General features: G+C 54.6%; 1 protein-coding gene across 1 annotated transcript in view; it reads right to left on the bottom strand.

The window, feature by feature from the left end:
* Nucleotides 1-3,891: 3,891 nt before the first annotated feature.
* The window catches only part of Tp73 (tumor protein p73), a 45,629-nt gene continuing 30,931 nt past the window's right edge, over nucleotides 3,892-18,589 (bottom strand). The window contains exons 4-13 of the mRNA XM_048416321.3: nucleotides 12,315-12,501; nucleotides 11,694-11,809; nucleotides 9,374-9,483; nucleotides 9,138-9,280; nucleotides 8,683-8,771; nucleotides 7,873-8,000; nucleotides 7,360-7,508; nucleotides 6,530-6,668; nucleotides 6,037-6,130; nucleotides 3,892-4,907 (exon numbers count right to left, since the gene is read on the bottom strand). Of these exons, the coding sequence (XP_048272278.1) occupies nucleotides 4,572-4,907; nucleotides 6,037-6,130; nucleotides 6,530-6,668; nucleotides 7,360-7,508; nucleotides 7,873-8,000; nucleotides 8,683-8,771; nucleotides 9,138-9,280; nucleotides 9,374-9,483; nucleotides 11,694-11,809; nucleotides 12,315-12,501 (1,491 nt within the window). The 3' untranslated portion in view covers nucleotides 3,892-4,571. The remainder of the gene's footprint in view (nucleotides 4,908-6,036; nucleotides 6,131-6,529; nucleotides 6,669-7,359; nucleotides 7,509-7,872; nucleotides 8,001-8,682; nucleotides 8,772-9,137; nucleotides 9,281-9,373; nucleotides 9,484-11,693; nucleotides 11,810-12,314; nucleotides 12,502-18,589) is intronic.

The raw sequence follows: 18,589 nt of genomic DNA, 5'->3' as shown, positions 1-18,589 counted from the left end.
TCTGCCATCTGGTATACCACCATTCTTGGGTGTTCACTAAAAGAAGCAACAGCTCTTAAGGTCTTTAACAAATTTCCTGGAAAATCCCAATATCCTAAAGCTTGAAGCACAGAAAGGCTGACAGCCTCTCTTGTTGGATTCCTGGCTAGTGGGCATCTGTATTCCTGCCACACCCCATAAAACACCTCCACTTCAACAGTAAGGACGTCAGATGGATCCGACAGAAGGGTCCAGGACCGTACATGAGGCTATGCGCTCAATTTGCCTTGTATGTCCCAATCCTTATACCCTCTTGGGGAAGGCGCCTGCCAGCACCTCCTGTCACACTTTAGATCTAGAGAGAGCCACTCTTTCATATTCCTGCCCACTCAGACTCTCAGCTCCTATTTTTTCTGTAATGGTGGAACTCCTCTCTCCAGGTTGTTTAGCAGTTCCTGGAGACTCTCTTACCTCAGGGCTTTTAGGCTAGCCCCTGACTTTATGGACAGACCCTAGCAAGAGACCTGCCATTCCCTAAATTTCACCCTGGAATTAGCTGTGTTCCATACATACATTGTTAGATGCCATCATAACTCTCCAGAAACAACTCACGTAGATTAAAGGGTTCTCTTTCAAAGGCTCAAATGTTTTCACAAAAGGCATAGGTCTTGGGACCAGCTAGACTATATAATGATTCATACATTAATAATCTCATTTTAACTACAGAGACTCCAGTCACAAGAATAATAACCACAGACCCTCTCGGGGACAGCAAGATTTTTGCTGAATTTGGATTCTCTATCTAGTTCAGCCAAATAGCTAAACCCTTCTATGAGGCCTTCAGGGAACCAGAGAAAGCTGTTAGTTTGGACCCCTGAGATGACACGGGCCTCAGACCTCCTAAAATACACCCAAGCATCAGATCCCCTGATCATAGTAAACCCTCCTCATTAGGCGTATGAGTGAGAGACCACAGAGAAGCTGAAGGTCTATCCTAAATTCTGGGGCCCTCACGGTGTGTAATAGGTTATCACACTAAGTCATGAGATCTGGTGGTATGGGCGCTGGCTCCCTTGACTCAGGTCCCCAAAAGCTTTTTAGATGAAGGCTGAACTCACCCAGAAGGGGTGCTACAGACCCTGGGGACGAACGAGGGATCGGGAAGGGAATAACCAGGTCATTGAATAAAGAGTGTTGAGTGAACAAGTGTCAAACACACAGTGGTGTTTGGGTCACAGCCAGAGCGTGGTGCCTCACCTGGCCTCACCTGAGTGCTGTGCCTTACCTGGCCTCACCTGAGCGCTGTGCCTCACTTGGCCTGACTTGGCTTCACCCTGTACCGTCTCATCCTTATCTTGCCCCCCCCACCGGCAAGGCATCCAGCACGGAGACTCTAGAACTGTGCTGTTCCTGCGGCAGCAGTTGCGGGAGGTAAGGAGGAACGTGGGCCCCTCTCCATCTTGCCTCAGCCTTTCTTATCTTGTTCTAAATTTCATTCAACTCTTAGAAGACTCGAACTTCCCTCAAAGCAGAGTAGGTTTTTAGAGCCTTATTTTTGCTAAGACACGTCCACAGGCTGAAAATCAAGAAGTCTGAGGACCGCAAAGAGGCCTGAGTGATGACGAAGGCTAAGTAGAGCTGACAGGAGAGGTGTACTCCTCCCTGTAAGTCCTGCTGAGGTGAGTATGCAGGCTCCACATCACCTAGGTGTCTGAGATGTCCCCAGATATCCCCTTTCCAGCCTGCAGGGCAGATGCACAATTGCAGGAAAGATCCAGATATTCAGCGGGTGCTGCTGGGCCCGTTCAGGTGCACACACTTCTGCTTGTGCTTGGCTCTCACCTCCTATGATGCTCCTCACAAGCCTGAGGGAGAGGTTAGTCATAAGAGCCAGTCACGGGAACATGTGGTTTTTTTTATTATATTACAAAAACAAAAATTCCCACCAAAACACAGCTAAAAAAATAACACATTTTTCTAAGATGACATTACCCAAAACAGTGAATAGCGTCATTGGACTACATCCATCAATACTGCCTGGAGAACCATGTCGTTACATTGGAAATGGACAGTTTGGTTTTGGTTTTTGTCTCCTGTCTGAAACATTGTTCTGAGTAGCAACTTTGGACCCTTGCAGGATTCTCACACGGGGGTCCAGGGCTGGCGCTGCAAGCTCAATGCAGTGACCTCAAAGCAGCCCAAGCCAGAGCTGTCAGATGGGGCAAGCAGAGCAGAAGAACCATGAGAGCCGTTAGCTGGAGGCTCGGAGCTCCCTGGGACCACACAGGCTGATGTGTGGCATGGCTGCTTGTCCAGCCTCGAGGTACCCACAATTGCTCAACAGCTGTTTCCAGGTCACCCCCAAACTCACTCCCAGTCTGCCGCTTCAGCGCTCCCGGGAATCCTGGTGACTGGAAGATTGGCTTTCTCTCGCTCTCTGTGTTTTGCGGAACAGAGTTTATTTTGGACCCCAAGGCTGGTTCCTGGAGAGTTACTTGTGTCCTCAGTCACGACAAGGCTTGCTTCTGTGACATTTATTTTCTGGAAATGGTCCTTGGCGGTTCCCTCCAAGCGTGGCAAAATCCCGAAGGCTCTTGAGGCAGCTTTGGCACTTGGGGCAGGGTCTGGGAGACACATAGCTCTGGGTCCTCACTGGAGATGGGGTCTTTCCTGTTGACAGCCACCATTAAATAAGTCCTCCTAACCCTTCCCAGGAGCATGAGGTGGGGGCGCTTAGGATGGCCCCTTCTGGACAATGCCTGAGACATATTCATGTGAGACCCCAGAACTCAAGCACAGCTCAATGGGGCTCACAGAGCCAGGAATGAGGATACAGTATGATATGCTATGCTATCCCTATTCCTGAGGTAGCATAGGGCTGTGTGTGCCTCGGGAATGATCACCCACCTCTACCGTGACCTGACGCCATGAGCAGGCAACACAGTCTGTCTAGCCTCGGTTTGCTCATCTGTGCAACAAGAAGGGTATACTTGTCCTCACTTTGTGAGGTGTGTTAGTGTATGGCAGGATGGCCACAGCCTGCACCCAGGATGTTCTAAACCAGTGGTGGCTGCTGCTGTGGGCCATCTGGGTGCAGGCCTGCTTAGGACCCCCCCTCCCCGAGGCTAAGCTGTCAACATCTGTCCAGTTGGAAGAGCCTACATGATCAACTGATCTCTGGCAACCTGGTGCCAGCACCCACCCTGAGTGCACCCAAACCCTGCCCCTCAGAGTCCCACAAAGCGTGGAGTGGGTGATAGCCGCCTGAGTTTGCAGAGCCCGCTAAGATCGGCAGTATCTGCTCCTGTGTTTCCAGGAGGCAGCCCAATAGGAAGCCAGTCCTGGTGGTGCTGACTGTACTGCCATCCCATGGGCTTCACTGCCTCTGTTGGGCCATGCTGACGAAAGCCAGGTCTAAGGAGAATGGCCGGCTGCACAGAGTCTGGGCAGCGCATCAGGCTTTATGGCAGCAGGGGCTCCTCTGTGGTCCTCCACTCCTGCAGGAACTGCCAGGGTTCTCGCTGCAGGATTTCACAGTTTCTGGCAGGCAGAGAGCCCCATTGGCCGAGTACAAGCAGGAGCTGTCTCTCCAAGCCCACTCTGTCCTTGGGGTACACCATGAAGTCTGAGGCCCCCAGCAGCTGCCCCGGTTCCCCCCATGGGGATGAGATAGAATTCAGGCTGGCCAGGATAGATGTTCTTCTCACAGCTGGACTTTGACCTGCCCTCCCACAGTTGTGCTTTCTCTGACTGTCCCATCCAACCATCCTGGCAACAGACACTCGGTTTTCCTAGGCTTGCTGACAACAGCGTATGGAAAAGCCAGGAATGCACTAGGTTGATAGCAGAAAGGAATGCTGGGAAAGTTAGAGTGGTGGGGGTTGGGGGAAGAAAGCAAGCTGACCCATCAAATAGAAAGAGTAACATTTTATCAAATATTGACAATTCAATTTTCAATAGTCTGAGACTCCCCCTGTCCCTCTGGCTGCTGAGATGGGTCCGCAGAGAGGCTGTGGCCAGTGTGTTTTGGGTGCTGGCTGAGGGCTGATGCCAGAAGCTTCCTCTGGTCCTCCAGCCTCCCCTGGACTCTGACTTTGTTCTGGGCAGGAGATTCGGGGACAAGCAGAATGGCATACATACAGGACAGGATCCATCCCCACATCCTACAGAGGCTTCTCCGGACTTCACCTTCAAGACACGGTTTGGAATCAACCTGCAGAAGCTACGGTGGCCGGGCTGCTCACAGCTAGCAGGAACTATAAGACGCTGGAATACTTTGTGGCAGAGGGTGAGAGAAGGCTCTCGCTCTGTCCTGGAGATGGCAGAGTCCTCAAGAAAGAACGGGCATAGAGAGTGGGTGCTGGCTTACCCACCCACAAAGGGACAGCCCCTGTCTCAGCCTTTGGCCCACAACCTGCCTCGTTCGTGTCCATGTAGGTAGGGCAGTTCCAGAAGTTTCCTACGAGCAGTTCATGAGTGTCATTCCGTCGGAAATGGCGTCTGGCAAAAGACCCTTGCTGTTTCCGTGGGTACAGGTGAGAGGTCCTGCTTCCAAGGGCCGTTTCTCACCGAGGAAGGAGAAGGCACGGCCCTCAGTGGCTCTCTGTCTCCGTGAATTCCTCTTTGATGGGTTGCTTCCGAGACTTGCAGTCAGGCAGGTCAAAACCAAAGTCTGCCCACTCGTCCGGGCCCGCCACCCCACCTGGGCCTCCGCGGTTAGGGATAGTGATGGTGTGGCGTACGCGGAAATGTACAGCTTCCATGACCCGCTGCCGCTGAAGCTCGCCAGAGCCACCGATGGAGATGGTGGCCGCATTGCTGCTGGAGCGGAGCAGCTGCTGCCCGCAGTCGTGACTCTGCTTCAGGTCCTGCAGGCCCCTCCAGATGGTCATGCGGTACTGATCGGGAATTTTCAGGGCCCCGAGGTCCTGCGAGAGTGACGGACACCTTGTGGTTATAAACGAGAAACTACAGGGTTGTGTGTCTCCCGCACCAGGGACATCCTACCTGCAAGGAAGCTTCTGCTTTCAAGGGCCACTGACTTATTAGAACACGTCAATGTGGGTGACAGAGCAGCCCAGAGAGGGACAGCATCAGGGTCACCTGCGCACGCACAGCGTCTAGCCACACGGTTTTGTAGGACAGCTAAATGAATGACATGTGGGAGTGTCGGAGGGGACCGTGATGAAGGCCTCTCTGGGGGCCGCATGCAGCCTGGAACCTGGATCACAGTGAGAACAGAGATGGGGGCCTAAGAGACCACCTGCCTCCTGGCCTCAGGCTGCCCCTTGGCACCCATTAGCTGGCAGCAGCTCCAGGCTCATCCCTTGGCTTCAAGCGCATGAGTCTCACTAGTGAGGCAAGGGTTAATATGTGACTCTAGATAGAAGGAAAGCAGTTAGTGGTCACATAGTTGCGGGGTCATTAGGCACCTGCCTCACCGCCTGCCTCTGATAAGTCTCTGTATCCAGCCTGGGACCCTGGGCGGGCGACAGATATGGACTGGCCTCTAACTTAGGCAGAAGTCTAGGAAATAGTTACAGGAGGGGCAGGAGGGTCTGAGGTGATGCCCCCTCCCAGGCCCTGAGGCTGCGTCCAATGGACAAATCAGGCTGGCTGTGTTACTGGGCTGTACTCAGATGCTGGGGCTCCAGTCTTGATGTCCAGCACCCTTCTAGTCCACATTCAACCCAGAATGTTCTGTGCTGTGTGTGTAGGCTGGTCTTTGGGCCCCGTTTATTCTTTCTGGACCTGTTCCCTCCTGGCTCCTGCACTTCCTAACCATTGGGTCCTAGGAAAATCCCAGCCCCCAAAATTAAAGATAGTCTTGCTGGGGTGCTTTAACAAAAGAGAAAGCCCTCCAGGCCACCTCCAGGGACCAGGGCACATGTCTACCCAGCCTCCTTCAAGTCACCCGAGCCTGTTTCGGCTTCTAAAAACCAGAACCTGAGTGTTTGTGGGAAAGGCTATGGGAGTTCCCCTGCTTGCCACCCTAAATAGCGCACTCTGCCTTGGGCCAGGCCCTCCATCCCTTCGGGGAGGTCTGCCGGGGTTTACCTCTATGGTGAGGTTCTGCAGGTGGTAGATGCTCTGTAACCCTTGGGAGGTGAAGCATTCGATGCAGTTTGGACACCCCAATCCTGTTAAAAAACTGCAGAGAGAATTTGAGAAGGTGGCGTTAACTCCCAGTGCTAGACTGTGTGTTCAGGTCTCCCCGGAGTAAGCGGTCTTGCTAGGAAGGGATCTGTCCGTTGCAGTGGCAAAGCCACCGGTCCCTTGAAGCAGGTGTGGCCAGCCATCAGTGTCTCAGCCTAGGAGTCCTGGCTCAAGTGCCCTTCGTTCTAAGGTTTTGTGCCAACACCTGCTGATGAGCCCTTACATGACCCAACCATCTTAGCATGTCTTCCTTTGGGGACAGCCAAGCAATTAAAACACAGAATAAAACAGAGCCACAAGCAAGGCTGCTCCTCCAGAGCAGGAACCCACAATTAGTAGCAGGTGAGGAAGAGAGGGTACAGCACAAACCCAAGTCCGGACACAGCCCACACACCTGACGAGGCTTGGGTCTGCATGATAGGGGGGTGGCGGGGTGCAGTGCGATCCTGAAACCATGGTCTGGGAGCTGTGGCCACCGTTCATCTCACCGTTGGCCGTCATGGTGTGGCTGTGACTGTTGAGCATCCCGGAACCTGGGCAAAAGAACGGTCGAGGAATCTGAGAGCAGCTCCACACGCGGTGGGAGGTGTCCCAGGTTAGGATCCAGCCTGGTAAGGGCTGTCTGAGGCTGAGCAAGGGCTGAACCCGTAGGCCCAACTCTTTTCCTCAAGAGGTGGAAGTGGGACGTGGCTGTGTACAGGGAACTTAGTTTAAATGAGCAGGAATTAGCAGCTGGCATATGGGTATTACCAGGTCCCAGTGCCCTTATGTGGGACATCCCTGGGCGTATTGCCAGGAGCGTGCCCATTGGTGTCCATGTAAAGACCTTACAGAAGAGACCCACATTCCAGTCTGCCCAGCTCTACAGCTACCCCCCACCGTGAGGCCTCATGAGCTATAATCCTAAAAATGAGGGAACTTGGTGTTGCCATTTTGCTGTTGGAGAAACTGAGGCAGACAGAGCAAAACTAGGGATCATCCTCAAGAGGAAGGACAAGCCAGGCATGTGTTATTAACTATACCACTTCTGCAAATCCCCAGACACAGAACTCCTGGGACTGGAATGAAGATAGCCAACCTCCCTATGGCCATTCTCCAGGCTGGAGCGGCAGGGAAAGCAGCCGTCAAGAGTCCCCCACCAGTCCTGTTTATGACCTGGTAAATCCAACCCCCACCTTGGGTCTCTGCGGCCCACACGAGGTGTCCACTGCTCTAGGGACTCACCCATGGGTCCCAGGTTGGGCCCAGCTGCCGAGCTGTGTGGTGGAGGCTGGCCCACCAGCTGGTTGACGGAGGGCAGCTTGTTGACGCCGCCGTGTACCTTGTTTATCGGGGAGAGGACGGGCCCATAGGATGAAGGCTGCAGGTGACTCCTGTTTGAGAACAAAAGCACATGTCCCTAAGAGGTAAAAGCAACTCCTTCCTCACCTGGCACTTCTGAGGACATCCCTGGAGGCAGGTAGATGAAGACCCCACCTCTCGGAGAGCTACCAGGAAGATTAACTCCTCACCAGCAAAGCCAACCCTGCCTGCCCATTCCTGATCAACATTTACAAGGCCCATGGGAGGCAGAGGTGTGGTGAGGGTGAGGGCTAAGTCCCAGAAGGCTAAGTTCCTGGGGAAGATGTCAGCTGAGCACTGAGCTGCCTTGGTTCCACTGTGCGCCATACCTCCTGGCCTTCTCACTGCTGGGTCAGGATATCACACTTCCCTATCCAGAAGGTGGGGTTCACTCACGGCCTCTGTAGGAGCTGCTGCTGCTGCTGCTGTCGGTAGGAGTCGACCAGAGGCTGAGGTACAAGTTCCATCAGTTCGAGGCTCTCCTTGACTTTCATCAAGATCTCAAAGTTCTCCCGGCCTCGCACCTGAGCACAGAGAGGCAGACCCTCTGCCCAGGTGCCCAGGAGCCTCCCCTGGCTCCACGCCCCAGGTGGGAGGGGGCAGCCGAAGCCTTAGGAGGGACCCCAGGTTTGTGGCAGAGTGTAACTCTTCTCTCAGGGTGCCCTTGCACTCCAGAGCTCAGGACAACATGGCTTTCTTTCCTCCGCCCAGGGGCAGATGTAGGAAGAAGGTTTGCAGGAGTTCAGAGAACCATGCCCAATCTTCCCACTAAGAAGCTCTCCTCTTCCTCTTCCCACCAGGCAGCTATAGGTCTTAGAACAGGACCCATGCTCAAGGAAATAGAAAGCGTTCTTTGAGACCCCATTGTGACCTTGCCACTATCCAGTGTTCACTGAGTCACATAAACATAGGCTATGCCCTGCAGGATCATGGACTCCTACTGAATCTCCACTATGGGGGTCTCTTGGATGCAGAGCTAACCTGGCTGGCATCTTCACGCTCACTGAGTTCAGGCACTGAAGCAGGTCTGGCTCTGAGCAGAGCCTCCTTCGAACCCCATCTCCTCCAGAGCCATAGTCTCCACCCCGGTTGCCTAGATGCCACCCTTGCCCATCTCTGCGGCATCTGGAATTCGCCCACCTGGGCTCTCGGGTAAGGGGCACCCCCAGGCCTTGTCCTCCCCAGCTCACTCTGATAGTCACTCACATGCATGTAGAACATGTCCTCATCCCCGTGCCGCCTCTTCTTCACGTTAGCGCCCAGGGCAGGGATGGCAGGAGGGCTCTGCTTGAACGCTGGGAAGCAAGTCAGGAAAGACGCGTGAGCCAGAGGGCAAAAGTGCCCAGGTGAACACCTGCCACGGGTGGAGCATTGGTACAGTGCAAGCCTAGGCCAGATGGAGCTGGGCCCAGAGTCGCCTGGCCCTGGCCTTCGAGCATAGAGAGAAAGGAACTGTCTTGGGTTGGCTTGGGTTGCATTTGCCCTGTTCAGCCAGAGAGGCCTCTAGGCCCAGGCCACTGAGACCCGGACCCATCCCACGGATGTGAGCATGCTTAGTGTCTTGGTCTCTTTCTGCGGTGGCATGCCAGCTCACACCCAGCACACCCAACTCCATCCTGAGGGACGACCCGCCCTCCACCCTGGCTCAGAGCACCATGTACCACGTTTACTGGCAGCGCCATTCTTTGTGGTGCTCTCGTTGAGGGCCTGCTGCTCCCGGAAGTGATCTTCATCGGCTTTGCGGTCACGGCCAGGGCAGGCACAGATGCGACCCTCGAAAGACCGGCGGCCCAGAACCTGTCCACTGTAGGGTGGGCGCAGCAGAATGGTGAGCTCAGAGAACCACTCCTGATCATGTCCAGACCCCACCCCTACCATCCTGGCACCGCAGACTCACTCCCGGGTCTCCAAGGTGATGATAACGAGGATGGGCCTCCGGTTCATGCCCCCTACACAGCTGCTGTTACACATGAAGTTGTACAGGATGGTGGTGAATTCTGTCCCCACCTGTGCACAGGGGAGGCAGGGAGAGGGCTTGGTGTCAGTATGCAGAGCCAGCCGACTGGAGAAGGGACTTCTAGCGGCCACGTCTGGCCCTGGTTCTAGATAGGCATAGGAGTGATGCACTATGGTTCTCTGTCATCTACCCACCTATCCGCACAACCTTCCACCATCTATTAATCTTGTCTGTGCACTCATCCATCCGTCTCTCTGCATCATCTATCATCCATCCATCATCCGTCCATCCATCTACCCATCCATCCATCCACCCATCCATCATCCATCCATCCACCCATCCATCCATCCATCCATCCATCCATCCATCATCCATCCACCCACCCATCCATCATCCATCCATCCACCCATCCATCCACCCATCCATCCATCCATCCATCCATCCATCATCCATCCACCCATCCATCCACCCACCCATCCATCCATCCATCCACCTATCCATCCATCCATCCATCCATCCATCCATCCATCCATCCGTCCGTCCATCCATCCACCCATCCATCCACTTACTTGCCTGCCCATCATCCACATATCCAGCCATCTACCTACCCACCCGCCCACTCACCCATACACCTACCCCATTCCCTTGCCCGCCAACTTCTCACCATTCGTCTGCCCATCCACCTGCCCATCCGTTTGCTTACCCATCCATCCATCTATCCACCCACTTACATTCCTGCCTACCCACCCTCCCGTTCATCACCCCCTCACTGGCCTGACTCCCCACTACCCTACCCACCCACCCTTCCATCCACACATCCATCCAGTCACTTGAGATTGCCTACCCAGCCACGGGTCCATTCGTGCCCTCATAACACTGTGCTGGCTCTGGGATCACAGAGCTTGGGAAGTGCAGAGTCTATGGTGCAATTGCCTCAGCCATAATACAGATGGAGGTCAAATCTTAAGGCCGTGTGTGTGTGTGTGTGTGCGCGCGCGCGCGTGTGTCACGTGTTTGCTGCATGCTCTGGGCTCGGCTGAGCAGAAGACTGAAAGGGACTCCATCCCCAGAATGGAGGAAGTTCCCTGGTCTTGCTAGATCAGGACACCAAAGCCACAAATGCCAGCCCTTCCCAGAACTTGCACCTGGCCACCACTAGAGGGCAGGAGAATCCCACTTTGTTTGCAAGGCTGCTCGGCGACCTCCTGTGAGGATAGCGGAGGATGCTGGTGTGAGCATGCCCACCCCTGGCCCTGTCCTTATACAACAGCTTCCTCAGAGGACCACGGGGCCTGGCAGAGGATGGGGAGGCCTCATACCAGCACAGCATGAGACCTGACCATCTACAGTCCTCCTCTGAGTCTCCACCCTGGTGCCAAAGGCCATCGTTCCTGTAGAGCAACTTCCCTCCACCTTGGCCTTTGGCCCCAGCTGGGCCTCATTTCAGATCTAGAATGGTGATCACATACCCTCCTGCTGCCAAAAGTCGACACCCGCCTCCTCCAGTCTTTCTTCATTTGACTGCTTTTTGCAGCCACCACTTCCAGCCTGCATCCCTCACTTACGTCCAGCCTGAGCCTCCACATCCACCCTGTACCCCATATCTAGCCTGTGCCATTTACCTCCGCTACACGCCACCTCCAGCTCGCATCCCACTTTCGAGGCTCTGCACACAGGCCTCTTAGTCCCGTCCCTCACCATCTTTCCTGCTCTCCTGAGCCCGCATTCCACAGCTCCAGTCCCCTTTATCATCTCCTGTGATCCCCAGCCCAGTCTAGGGACCTTTTATGACCCCAGCTCCCAGCATGGAATTCCCTACCCTCCATCCAACACCCTATGCTTGCTGGCTTGGTTTTGTCCTTGCCGATGGAGGCTGAGATGTCCGGGAACTCTTTCTCACTCCTCATTCTAGGAGTGTCTAGGAAGCCGTGCTGGCGTTGGTAGAAACAGACAAGACTAGACTCTCCTAGTAGGGAAGGGCTGAAAGCTTAGTGGTCATGTGACCATTCCTTGATATACAGCTAGGGATAGTGTGTGTGTGTGTGTGTGTGTGTGTGTGTGTGTGTGTGAGAGAGAGAGAGAGAGAGAGAGAGAGAGAGAGAGAGAGAGAGAGAGGTCTGAGGGTCATATCACACAGTATGTGGTCACAAATGGATAGCCAAGAAAAGGCCCTGGAGAGGCAGGCTGAACTCAGAGCAGTGGCCCCAGGAAACCCACCCTGTAAGGTTGGTTTTGTACCCCTGTCTGGCCCCCGGCCTACCTGTGGGGGTTCATAGGGTACAACCACACTTTGCCTTCCGGTGACAGGGTCATCCACATACTGGGAGAGGTTGTTGCCTTCTACTCGGATGAGGTGGCTAGCCGGGGCAGACTGTCCTGCCAGGAGGGGACATAGCTTTAGAGAGCAGTACATCCTCCAACCTGTCACCCCGTACCAGGTGCATGGCAGAGCTGAGAACATAGGGCTTGTCCCCGTGAGAGTCCCAGAGGGGGCTCATTCAGGTGGCCTTGAGCCTGGAAGATGCTGTTCCTAGATCTTCTGACCTTGGGGGTGTCATGAGCTTCACCAGGAACACTGCAGGAATGCTCTACAAGGCTCCCCAGGGTCCGCTGCTCCCTCAGGCTTCTCCCAAGCTACACTCCTGCTGGAACATCAGCCTCTGAGGCTGCAGTCAGCGCTGAGGAAATGGACTGGGAGGCATGGGGCGGAGTTCCTGCTCAAAGTTCCTGATGAGGGAGCCACTAAGAGCATCACCGGCCCACTCATTGGCCTGCATCTCTCTGTTGCACTGCTGGCCCCGTTTCCCTTCAGTTGGGCCCTCAGGCCACTGGCCATGGTGCTGTAGAGGTTGGGGACCCACAATGGAAAGGGGGTGCTCACCTTCATTGAAGTCCCTGCCAAGCTCGTGGTTGGGGCAGCGTTTAACGATGTCGGTCACATGCTCTGCCTTCTTGTAGACGGGCATGGCCCTGATGGCTGTGCCCGGGGGTGGCGGTGTGGACACCTTGATCTGGATAGGGCACGTCTTGGCAATCTGACAATACAACTTCTTCAAAAGTGGAGAGTACTGGAAGGAAGAGATCACAGCCCAGCTCCGTATGCTTGTCTGGGCTGGGCACTTTCCACAAGACTCCTTTCCCAGGCACCCTGATAATGCCTGCTCCCCCAAAATACAGAGATGGTTATGCCTGCTGCCTACTCAGCAACCTGAATCCCAGAGGCTGCAAGTGGTGGACAAGGAACAAGGGCGGGAACGTACGGGAGGACATGGGGATCAGTCTCCGTCGTTTCCCCAGCCGAGCTCTCAGGCCCGGCTGCAGAGGTAGGATCTGGAGCGTTGAGCTTGCTTGACAAGCCCACAATTGCATTTTGCTGCCTCGCACAGAAGAAACACTCTGTAGGTAGATGGCTTACGTCTTCCACTCTCTGGGCCAGCACGGCCTTGCAGGGTGACCTGTCATGCCGGCACTGTTCCACCAACAAAAGCCACTGAGTCCAGGTAGCCAAGGTCGACAGTTGTGTGAGGCAAGACCCGGTTTCCCCACCCTAGAACCTTACTGGACCCGAGATCATGCCAGGGCGACAAGGTCATGCTGCCATTCCTCCAACCATCCTGGGGCCCAGGTCACCCATCTAAGGGCCGAACTGGCCCTGATGAGGCCACTTCAGTCATGTCCATTTATGTATATGCTAGCTGGCCTTTCCTCACACTCCTGAAACCCCTGGAGACTCCTCACACCTTCCTCCCCAGGGGCAGTGGCGGTTCCCAGACCCTTGGGTTTAAAGGGGACTTTTATGGTGCTCTGTTCTCTCTAAAGCCCCCATTGACTTAGATTCATGAGTTATGTCAACCTGGAAAATGTTTACCATGCTCCATTGTGACAGTTGGGGAAACCGAGGCTAAAGATGAAGAGTTGTCACAAAACCGGGAAGAGCAGGTGATGCTCACATACTAAGAGTCTTTCCTTTGCAAGGGACAGTGGAGGATCCCGACCACCCCAATCCCATAGGCTCAAGTTTTCCAATAAGAGGCTTACCAAAATATCATATACGATGGGCAAATGCAAGGAAGGGGAGGTGGGAAGAGGTACCATGAAGTAGGTCCCTTCCATCCTCTTTAAAGAGCAAGAGAGGCTCACTATCAGGACCCTGCAGAAGTCCTGAGAGCTTGTTTTGAAAAGCATTTGAGAAAAAAAAAACCATTCTAGTCAAAGGAGCCTTCTCAAAGCAGCAGCTCGGGGCCAGTTTGACTTTCTGGGGTGACATAAAGTTCACAGTGTGGGGATCCCAAAGCATTAAGTAAATTCATACACAGTACCAGGCAAACAGTTGGTACCAGTGGAGTGCCCAGACCTCTGATTCACAAATGAAGGCTTCCCAACAAGGCCCTGGCTCAGACAATTGTGATTGATCTCCTGTCAGGAAGGGAGGACCGAGCCAGTCCTGAACTCATAGGGGCTTTACCTGAGGCTAACCAAGGCACTTTCCTGGTGAAGGGATATCCGTCATTAACAAGCAATGGCTGAGTGACCGTTGTTTGCCCACTGCAGAGGCCTAGGCTACTTAAAGAAAATAGACTGAGGGTTGGGGGTGGAACTGGGGTCAAAGTCACCAGGAGCAGCAAAAAGAGGTTTATAGCTAGCCTTTGAAGTCCCCTGTTCTGGTTCAGGAATGTGGGCTGGATTGCCCTAACCACAGAACCACCTGTCAGGTTTGCCTACCACTGACTTACCACAAGACCCCCAGATGCCAGCAATGTGGCAGAGTGCCAGCAAAGTCAGACGCTTCGTGTTCCAGCATGGCCGCTCTCACTACCAGGTGAGGTGATAGGTGAGTTGGTACAGCTGATAGGCATACGGACCTGGGAGTTCTTACAAGCACCTTTTCCGAGCTGACTACCTTCCTCTCCCATGCTCATGACCCGAGAAGGGTTCATAGACCCACGGGGGCCTGAGCCAGGATGGGCAGAGAGCAGGACAGGTATGGTGGTGCCTTAGGCCACATTCCTGGGCAGCCCAAACATGCCTGGAGGGAGGGACTGTGCATTAGGCTCATCCCTGTGCTCCTATCAGGATGGAGCCAGGCTCGGCACAGCCCAGCCACGGAGGGAGGCATCAGGGCTCCCTTCAACCACTTACTCCTGAGCAGTGCCTTACCACAGTGCCCAACCATCCCTGGAGCCCTGCCCCAGCCCTGCAGGTCACTGTTGCCCTCCCCCAACACTGCCCTCTGAGAATCTACGCCCCCAAGCCATGCACCGTCATTGCCAAGGTGTGGCCAGAGGTAGCTGAGACCTGACCCTCCTCCTCAGAAGGGGGCTTTTGTACCTATGGGTGTCCCGGGATGGGTGTGAGGTGGTACTGCCCTCCATGGCTTACAGTGGGACCCTGGCGGGAGGAGGGGGTAATCTGGAGAAAGCTAGGGAACCTTTCAGAGTAGCAGGGCTGGGAAGGGACTAGCCATGGATGCCCCTCCCTGGGGAGGAGCTCAAAGTGCCAGGAGCTGTCCCTGGTACCAAGGCAGCGGCTGCCGCATGATAACCTCTCAGAGAAAGAACCAGCTGGTGTCAAGTCACCTCTGGTGGGGCAAGTCTCCCACGGAGCCAGTGTGGACGGGAAGCCTACATTCAGGGACGAAGCTACAAGAGGCCCTTCTCCCTAGGGCAAGGCAAAGACCTCACCTCACTTTTGCACCCTCAGGTGGCATCGCTATTAGGTTAAAAACAATGGTTTTTGAGGCGTTGGGGCGTACACACACTCACTAACCCTGCACTGGACACAGGTTAAATCTGTGGGTATCTATTTTAGCCAGGAGTAGGGAGTTCCAGGGTGGGGTGTTGAGGCTTCCCCACGCCCCGGAGGGCCAGACGGTAAAACTAGTGGCCTCCGGGAAAGACTCCAGGATACTCAAGTCCTAAGACCAGGAGGTCACCAGTGCTCCCCTTCCTGGGCAGAGTTTGTGGGGTCAGTCCTCAGGGTCAGACTCTGAAGAAGGGGCAGGAGGGTAGATATCTCTTTTCTAGAGTGTCACGTGAGAAGGCTTCCTCCCTGCTGCCCTCCTCCTGCCTCTCCATCCCTAGAACCGCTAGATGGATGTGTTTCAACAGATTCCGAGCTGATAAAATCTTATTTATCTTCGGCTGTTGACACAGAGCCGTCCAGACTTGCCTGCGCGGATGCGTGTGTTCCGTGGGGCTTTCAGGAAATACTTTGCCCAACATCGGGGCAGAGCAGACGTCCCTCCCGCCGCACTCCTCTCCCGAACCCTCCTCCTTCACTCCCTCCCTGCTCCCACCCCAGTCCACTATGGTCCCCGCCTGGCTGGAAGCCCCTAGCCTGGCAGGGCTGGTGCCGGGTGGTGGGTGAGAGGGCGGGCGGGGGCGGGCGCGGCACAGGGCTGTTAATTTCCTCGCACCCGCTCCAGGCAGCTGGGTGCCCGGCACAGGCAGGTTTGGGCAGGAGGACAGTAGGGAGGTGATAATAACTTGTCTGTCATTTTCTCGGGACATGTAGCGTCTTGAAAACCGCAAATACCGTTAACCAGCTTGGGTGAATCTGTTAGGACAGATTCTGAACGAAAGGCGGTGGTGGGGGCTTTATTTTTTTAGTTTTTTTCATAGCCCACTTTTATATAGTTTGTGTGTGCACACACGTTTCTGGGCTCTGGACCCCCTTGAGAATCAGCCCCATGGTCACAGGCTTTTACTCTTGCTAGGACAGATCCACAGAACAGGGCATGGAATCTGGTAAGCTCAGATTGATCTCTTAAATCTGGAGGAACCCAGGTCCACAGCCCCTAAGTTTTGCCTCCCCTCCCTGTTCCCTTTCCCCTCGAGAAAAGCCACTGCCAGAGATGCAGACCCATGGATCCCAGCAGTCCTGAGCAGCTACTCTGTGAGAACATCTTAGCTTCGGCTGGGTTCGCTCTCATGATCGCTCATGTCCATGATCAATCGGGACATCTGAGAGCAGGGGTGGGTGCTCACGCAGGCTATGGCCCCCTTTTAGGACAAGGGTCTAAACCTAAGCCCTAGGGAGGGGATGATTCTCAGGTGACATCACTCAGCCTATGCCAGAACACCTCCACGCCAGGATATAGGCTGAGGGCATGGAGAGTCAGTGTTCTATGAACCCATCTTTGGAGGACCCCAGGCTTCAATGCCTAACCCTGCCAAATGCGCAATAAAGAGACAGTCGTTATTCCTAAAGAGCTGCAATCTGAGGGAGGGTAAAGGACACCCAGGAGCCATGTGAAGCCTGAGTGGTGTTCCATAGTCTAGGGGCAAAGACCTGTTCCCCTGGGGAGAAGCAGTCCAGGAGCGAGCTGGGGCACCCCTCAGGAGCTGGGCAGCTTTTCCCACCAAACAAGCAAGCAGGAGCCATGCGGATACCCATGGTCTTTCACACCAAGACTGTGGAGTCAGAGGGCCCAGGTCATGGGGTTTGGGCCTGCTTAGCCTTTGCATGGCAGAGAACCTTCCAGCAGTTTCTGCCCTAGGCTAAGGAGCTGGGAAGCGGATGAATAGCTATGTGTGAGGGCCCGATGGAGCCGTCTCAGAGGAGAAGGGGAGGGCGATGGTTGAGAATCTGGAAGGAATGCACGGTTGAGGGTCCACACAGAAACCTGAGGAAGGAAAGGAGCCCCGTCCATGCCATTTCCTGCAAGGCTTCTGGGTCTACTTTGACTTCTTGGGATCTAGAACTTGACTTCCAAAAGCTGCCGTCTGAGCTGGGGTAGATCAGTAACCAGACCTTGTCATGTTGCATTTGTTATACATGTCTGGTTCCTGGAAAATACTCTTAAAATCCAGAGACCCTTCAAAGCAACAGTGCCTTTTTATGCTAACGACTAGCTGAGGGCTGCTTCCCTGAGTAGCTCACGGAAAGATCCAGGCAGTACATGCCGCACCCCAGCCCCAGTCTTTGGGAAGGAGCAGAGAGCATGAAGGTCAATTTAGTCCCCAATGTCAGGTGATTTACCATGGCTTAATAATGAAGCCTCTGTATTAACCCCAAAGGACAGGACTTGGTCAGCTTCTGGACAGCTGGACATGTGGAGGTGCTTGGAGATGGACCAGAAAACTATATCCTTTCTCTACCTTGTCCCACACATTTCTTCCCTACCCCCACTTTACCCCGTGTGTCTCTTTGTTTCCCTGGGTAACTAGACAAGCGTTTTGCAGAGTCCCGTGAGCTGCTGGAACAGATGACAGCCCCAAATCGTAGAAGGCAGAAACATTATGTAAGGCAGTGGTACTACAGGGTCAGCCTTGGGTTTGGAACCCCTGCCCCGAGGAAGGCATCAGACTAGACCTCCAGGAAACCCAGCATCAGAACAGTCTAGTGTTGGATGGTGCTGGCTGGTATCAGCTGCTGTGGCGTTGTTGGCTTGCCGGAGGGAGGAGTCCCCACATCTTTGGCCCTTTGGTTCCATCAGACTTGGCAAGTCAGGGGCCTGAAATCAGGGTCTAGACAGACTGGGTTAGTGTAAGAGGGCAATCAGGTGGCTAAACAGCACACCAGAGCCAGGAGAGACAGGCGACGTTCTCTGGGCCGGGGTTACGTTTCTCGGGGAGAGCTGCTAGGTGGGGGTGTGGGTTATGCTTCTGAGCAAGAAGAAACTGCCAGGTGGAGGTGTCTCCCCCGACATCAAGTCATGGGGTGGATGGAGGCTCTGGAAGCTGATTGGATGGGTGCAGCTGAACTACAAGCAAATGCTACGTGGTGCCCCAGCTTCAGAGTGCCACTGTCAGGATTTTCTGAGACTTTCCTAGGAGGTACTGTCACCTACCCCTAGCTTGGACACCTAATCTTATCCCAGGACCCAGGGCCATCTGAGGCCCTCAGGAGCAGCATAGCAGGAAAGTTCTCCGAACACATCATGACAGGGTCCTAAGCACCCTAGCTTCATCCTCCCCATGAGTCCAAACAGGGACCCTTGTCACTCTTCTTCCTGATCCAGCCAGCAGGAGAGCTGTGCCTTGTGTCTTGGCCAAGCATGGGGGCAGCCGGCTGCTGCAAGCAGACCTGCTTGACCCGTCCTCTGGCCTCCAGTCATCGGCCCAGTGATAAGGGACTCACAGGCTTGTCTAGCACAGGGTCCCACAGGGAGGGTGGCATCCAGCCTGCTCTGTGCACAGCGTGGAGCCCACGCTG

The sequence above is a fragment of the Myodes glareolus genome, chromosome 6 (genome assembly GCF_982192425.1).
Source record: "Myodes glareolus chromosome 6, mMyoGla1.1, whole genome shotgun sequence".
Taxonomy (NCBI): domain Eukaryota; kingdom Metazoa; phylum Chordata; class Mammalia; order Rodentia; family Cricetidae; genus Myodes; species Myodes glareolus.
The sequence above is the reverse complement of the archived record's forward strand: the minus strand, read 5'-3'. Positions and strand labels throughout refer to the sequence as shown.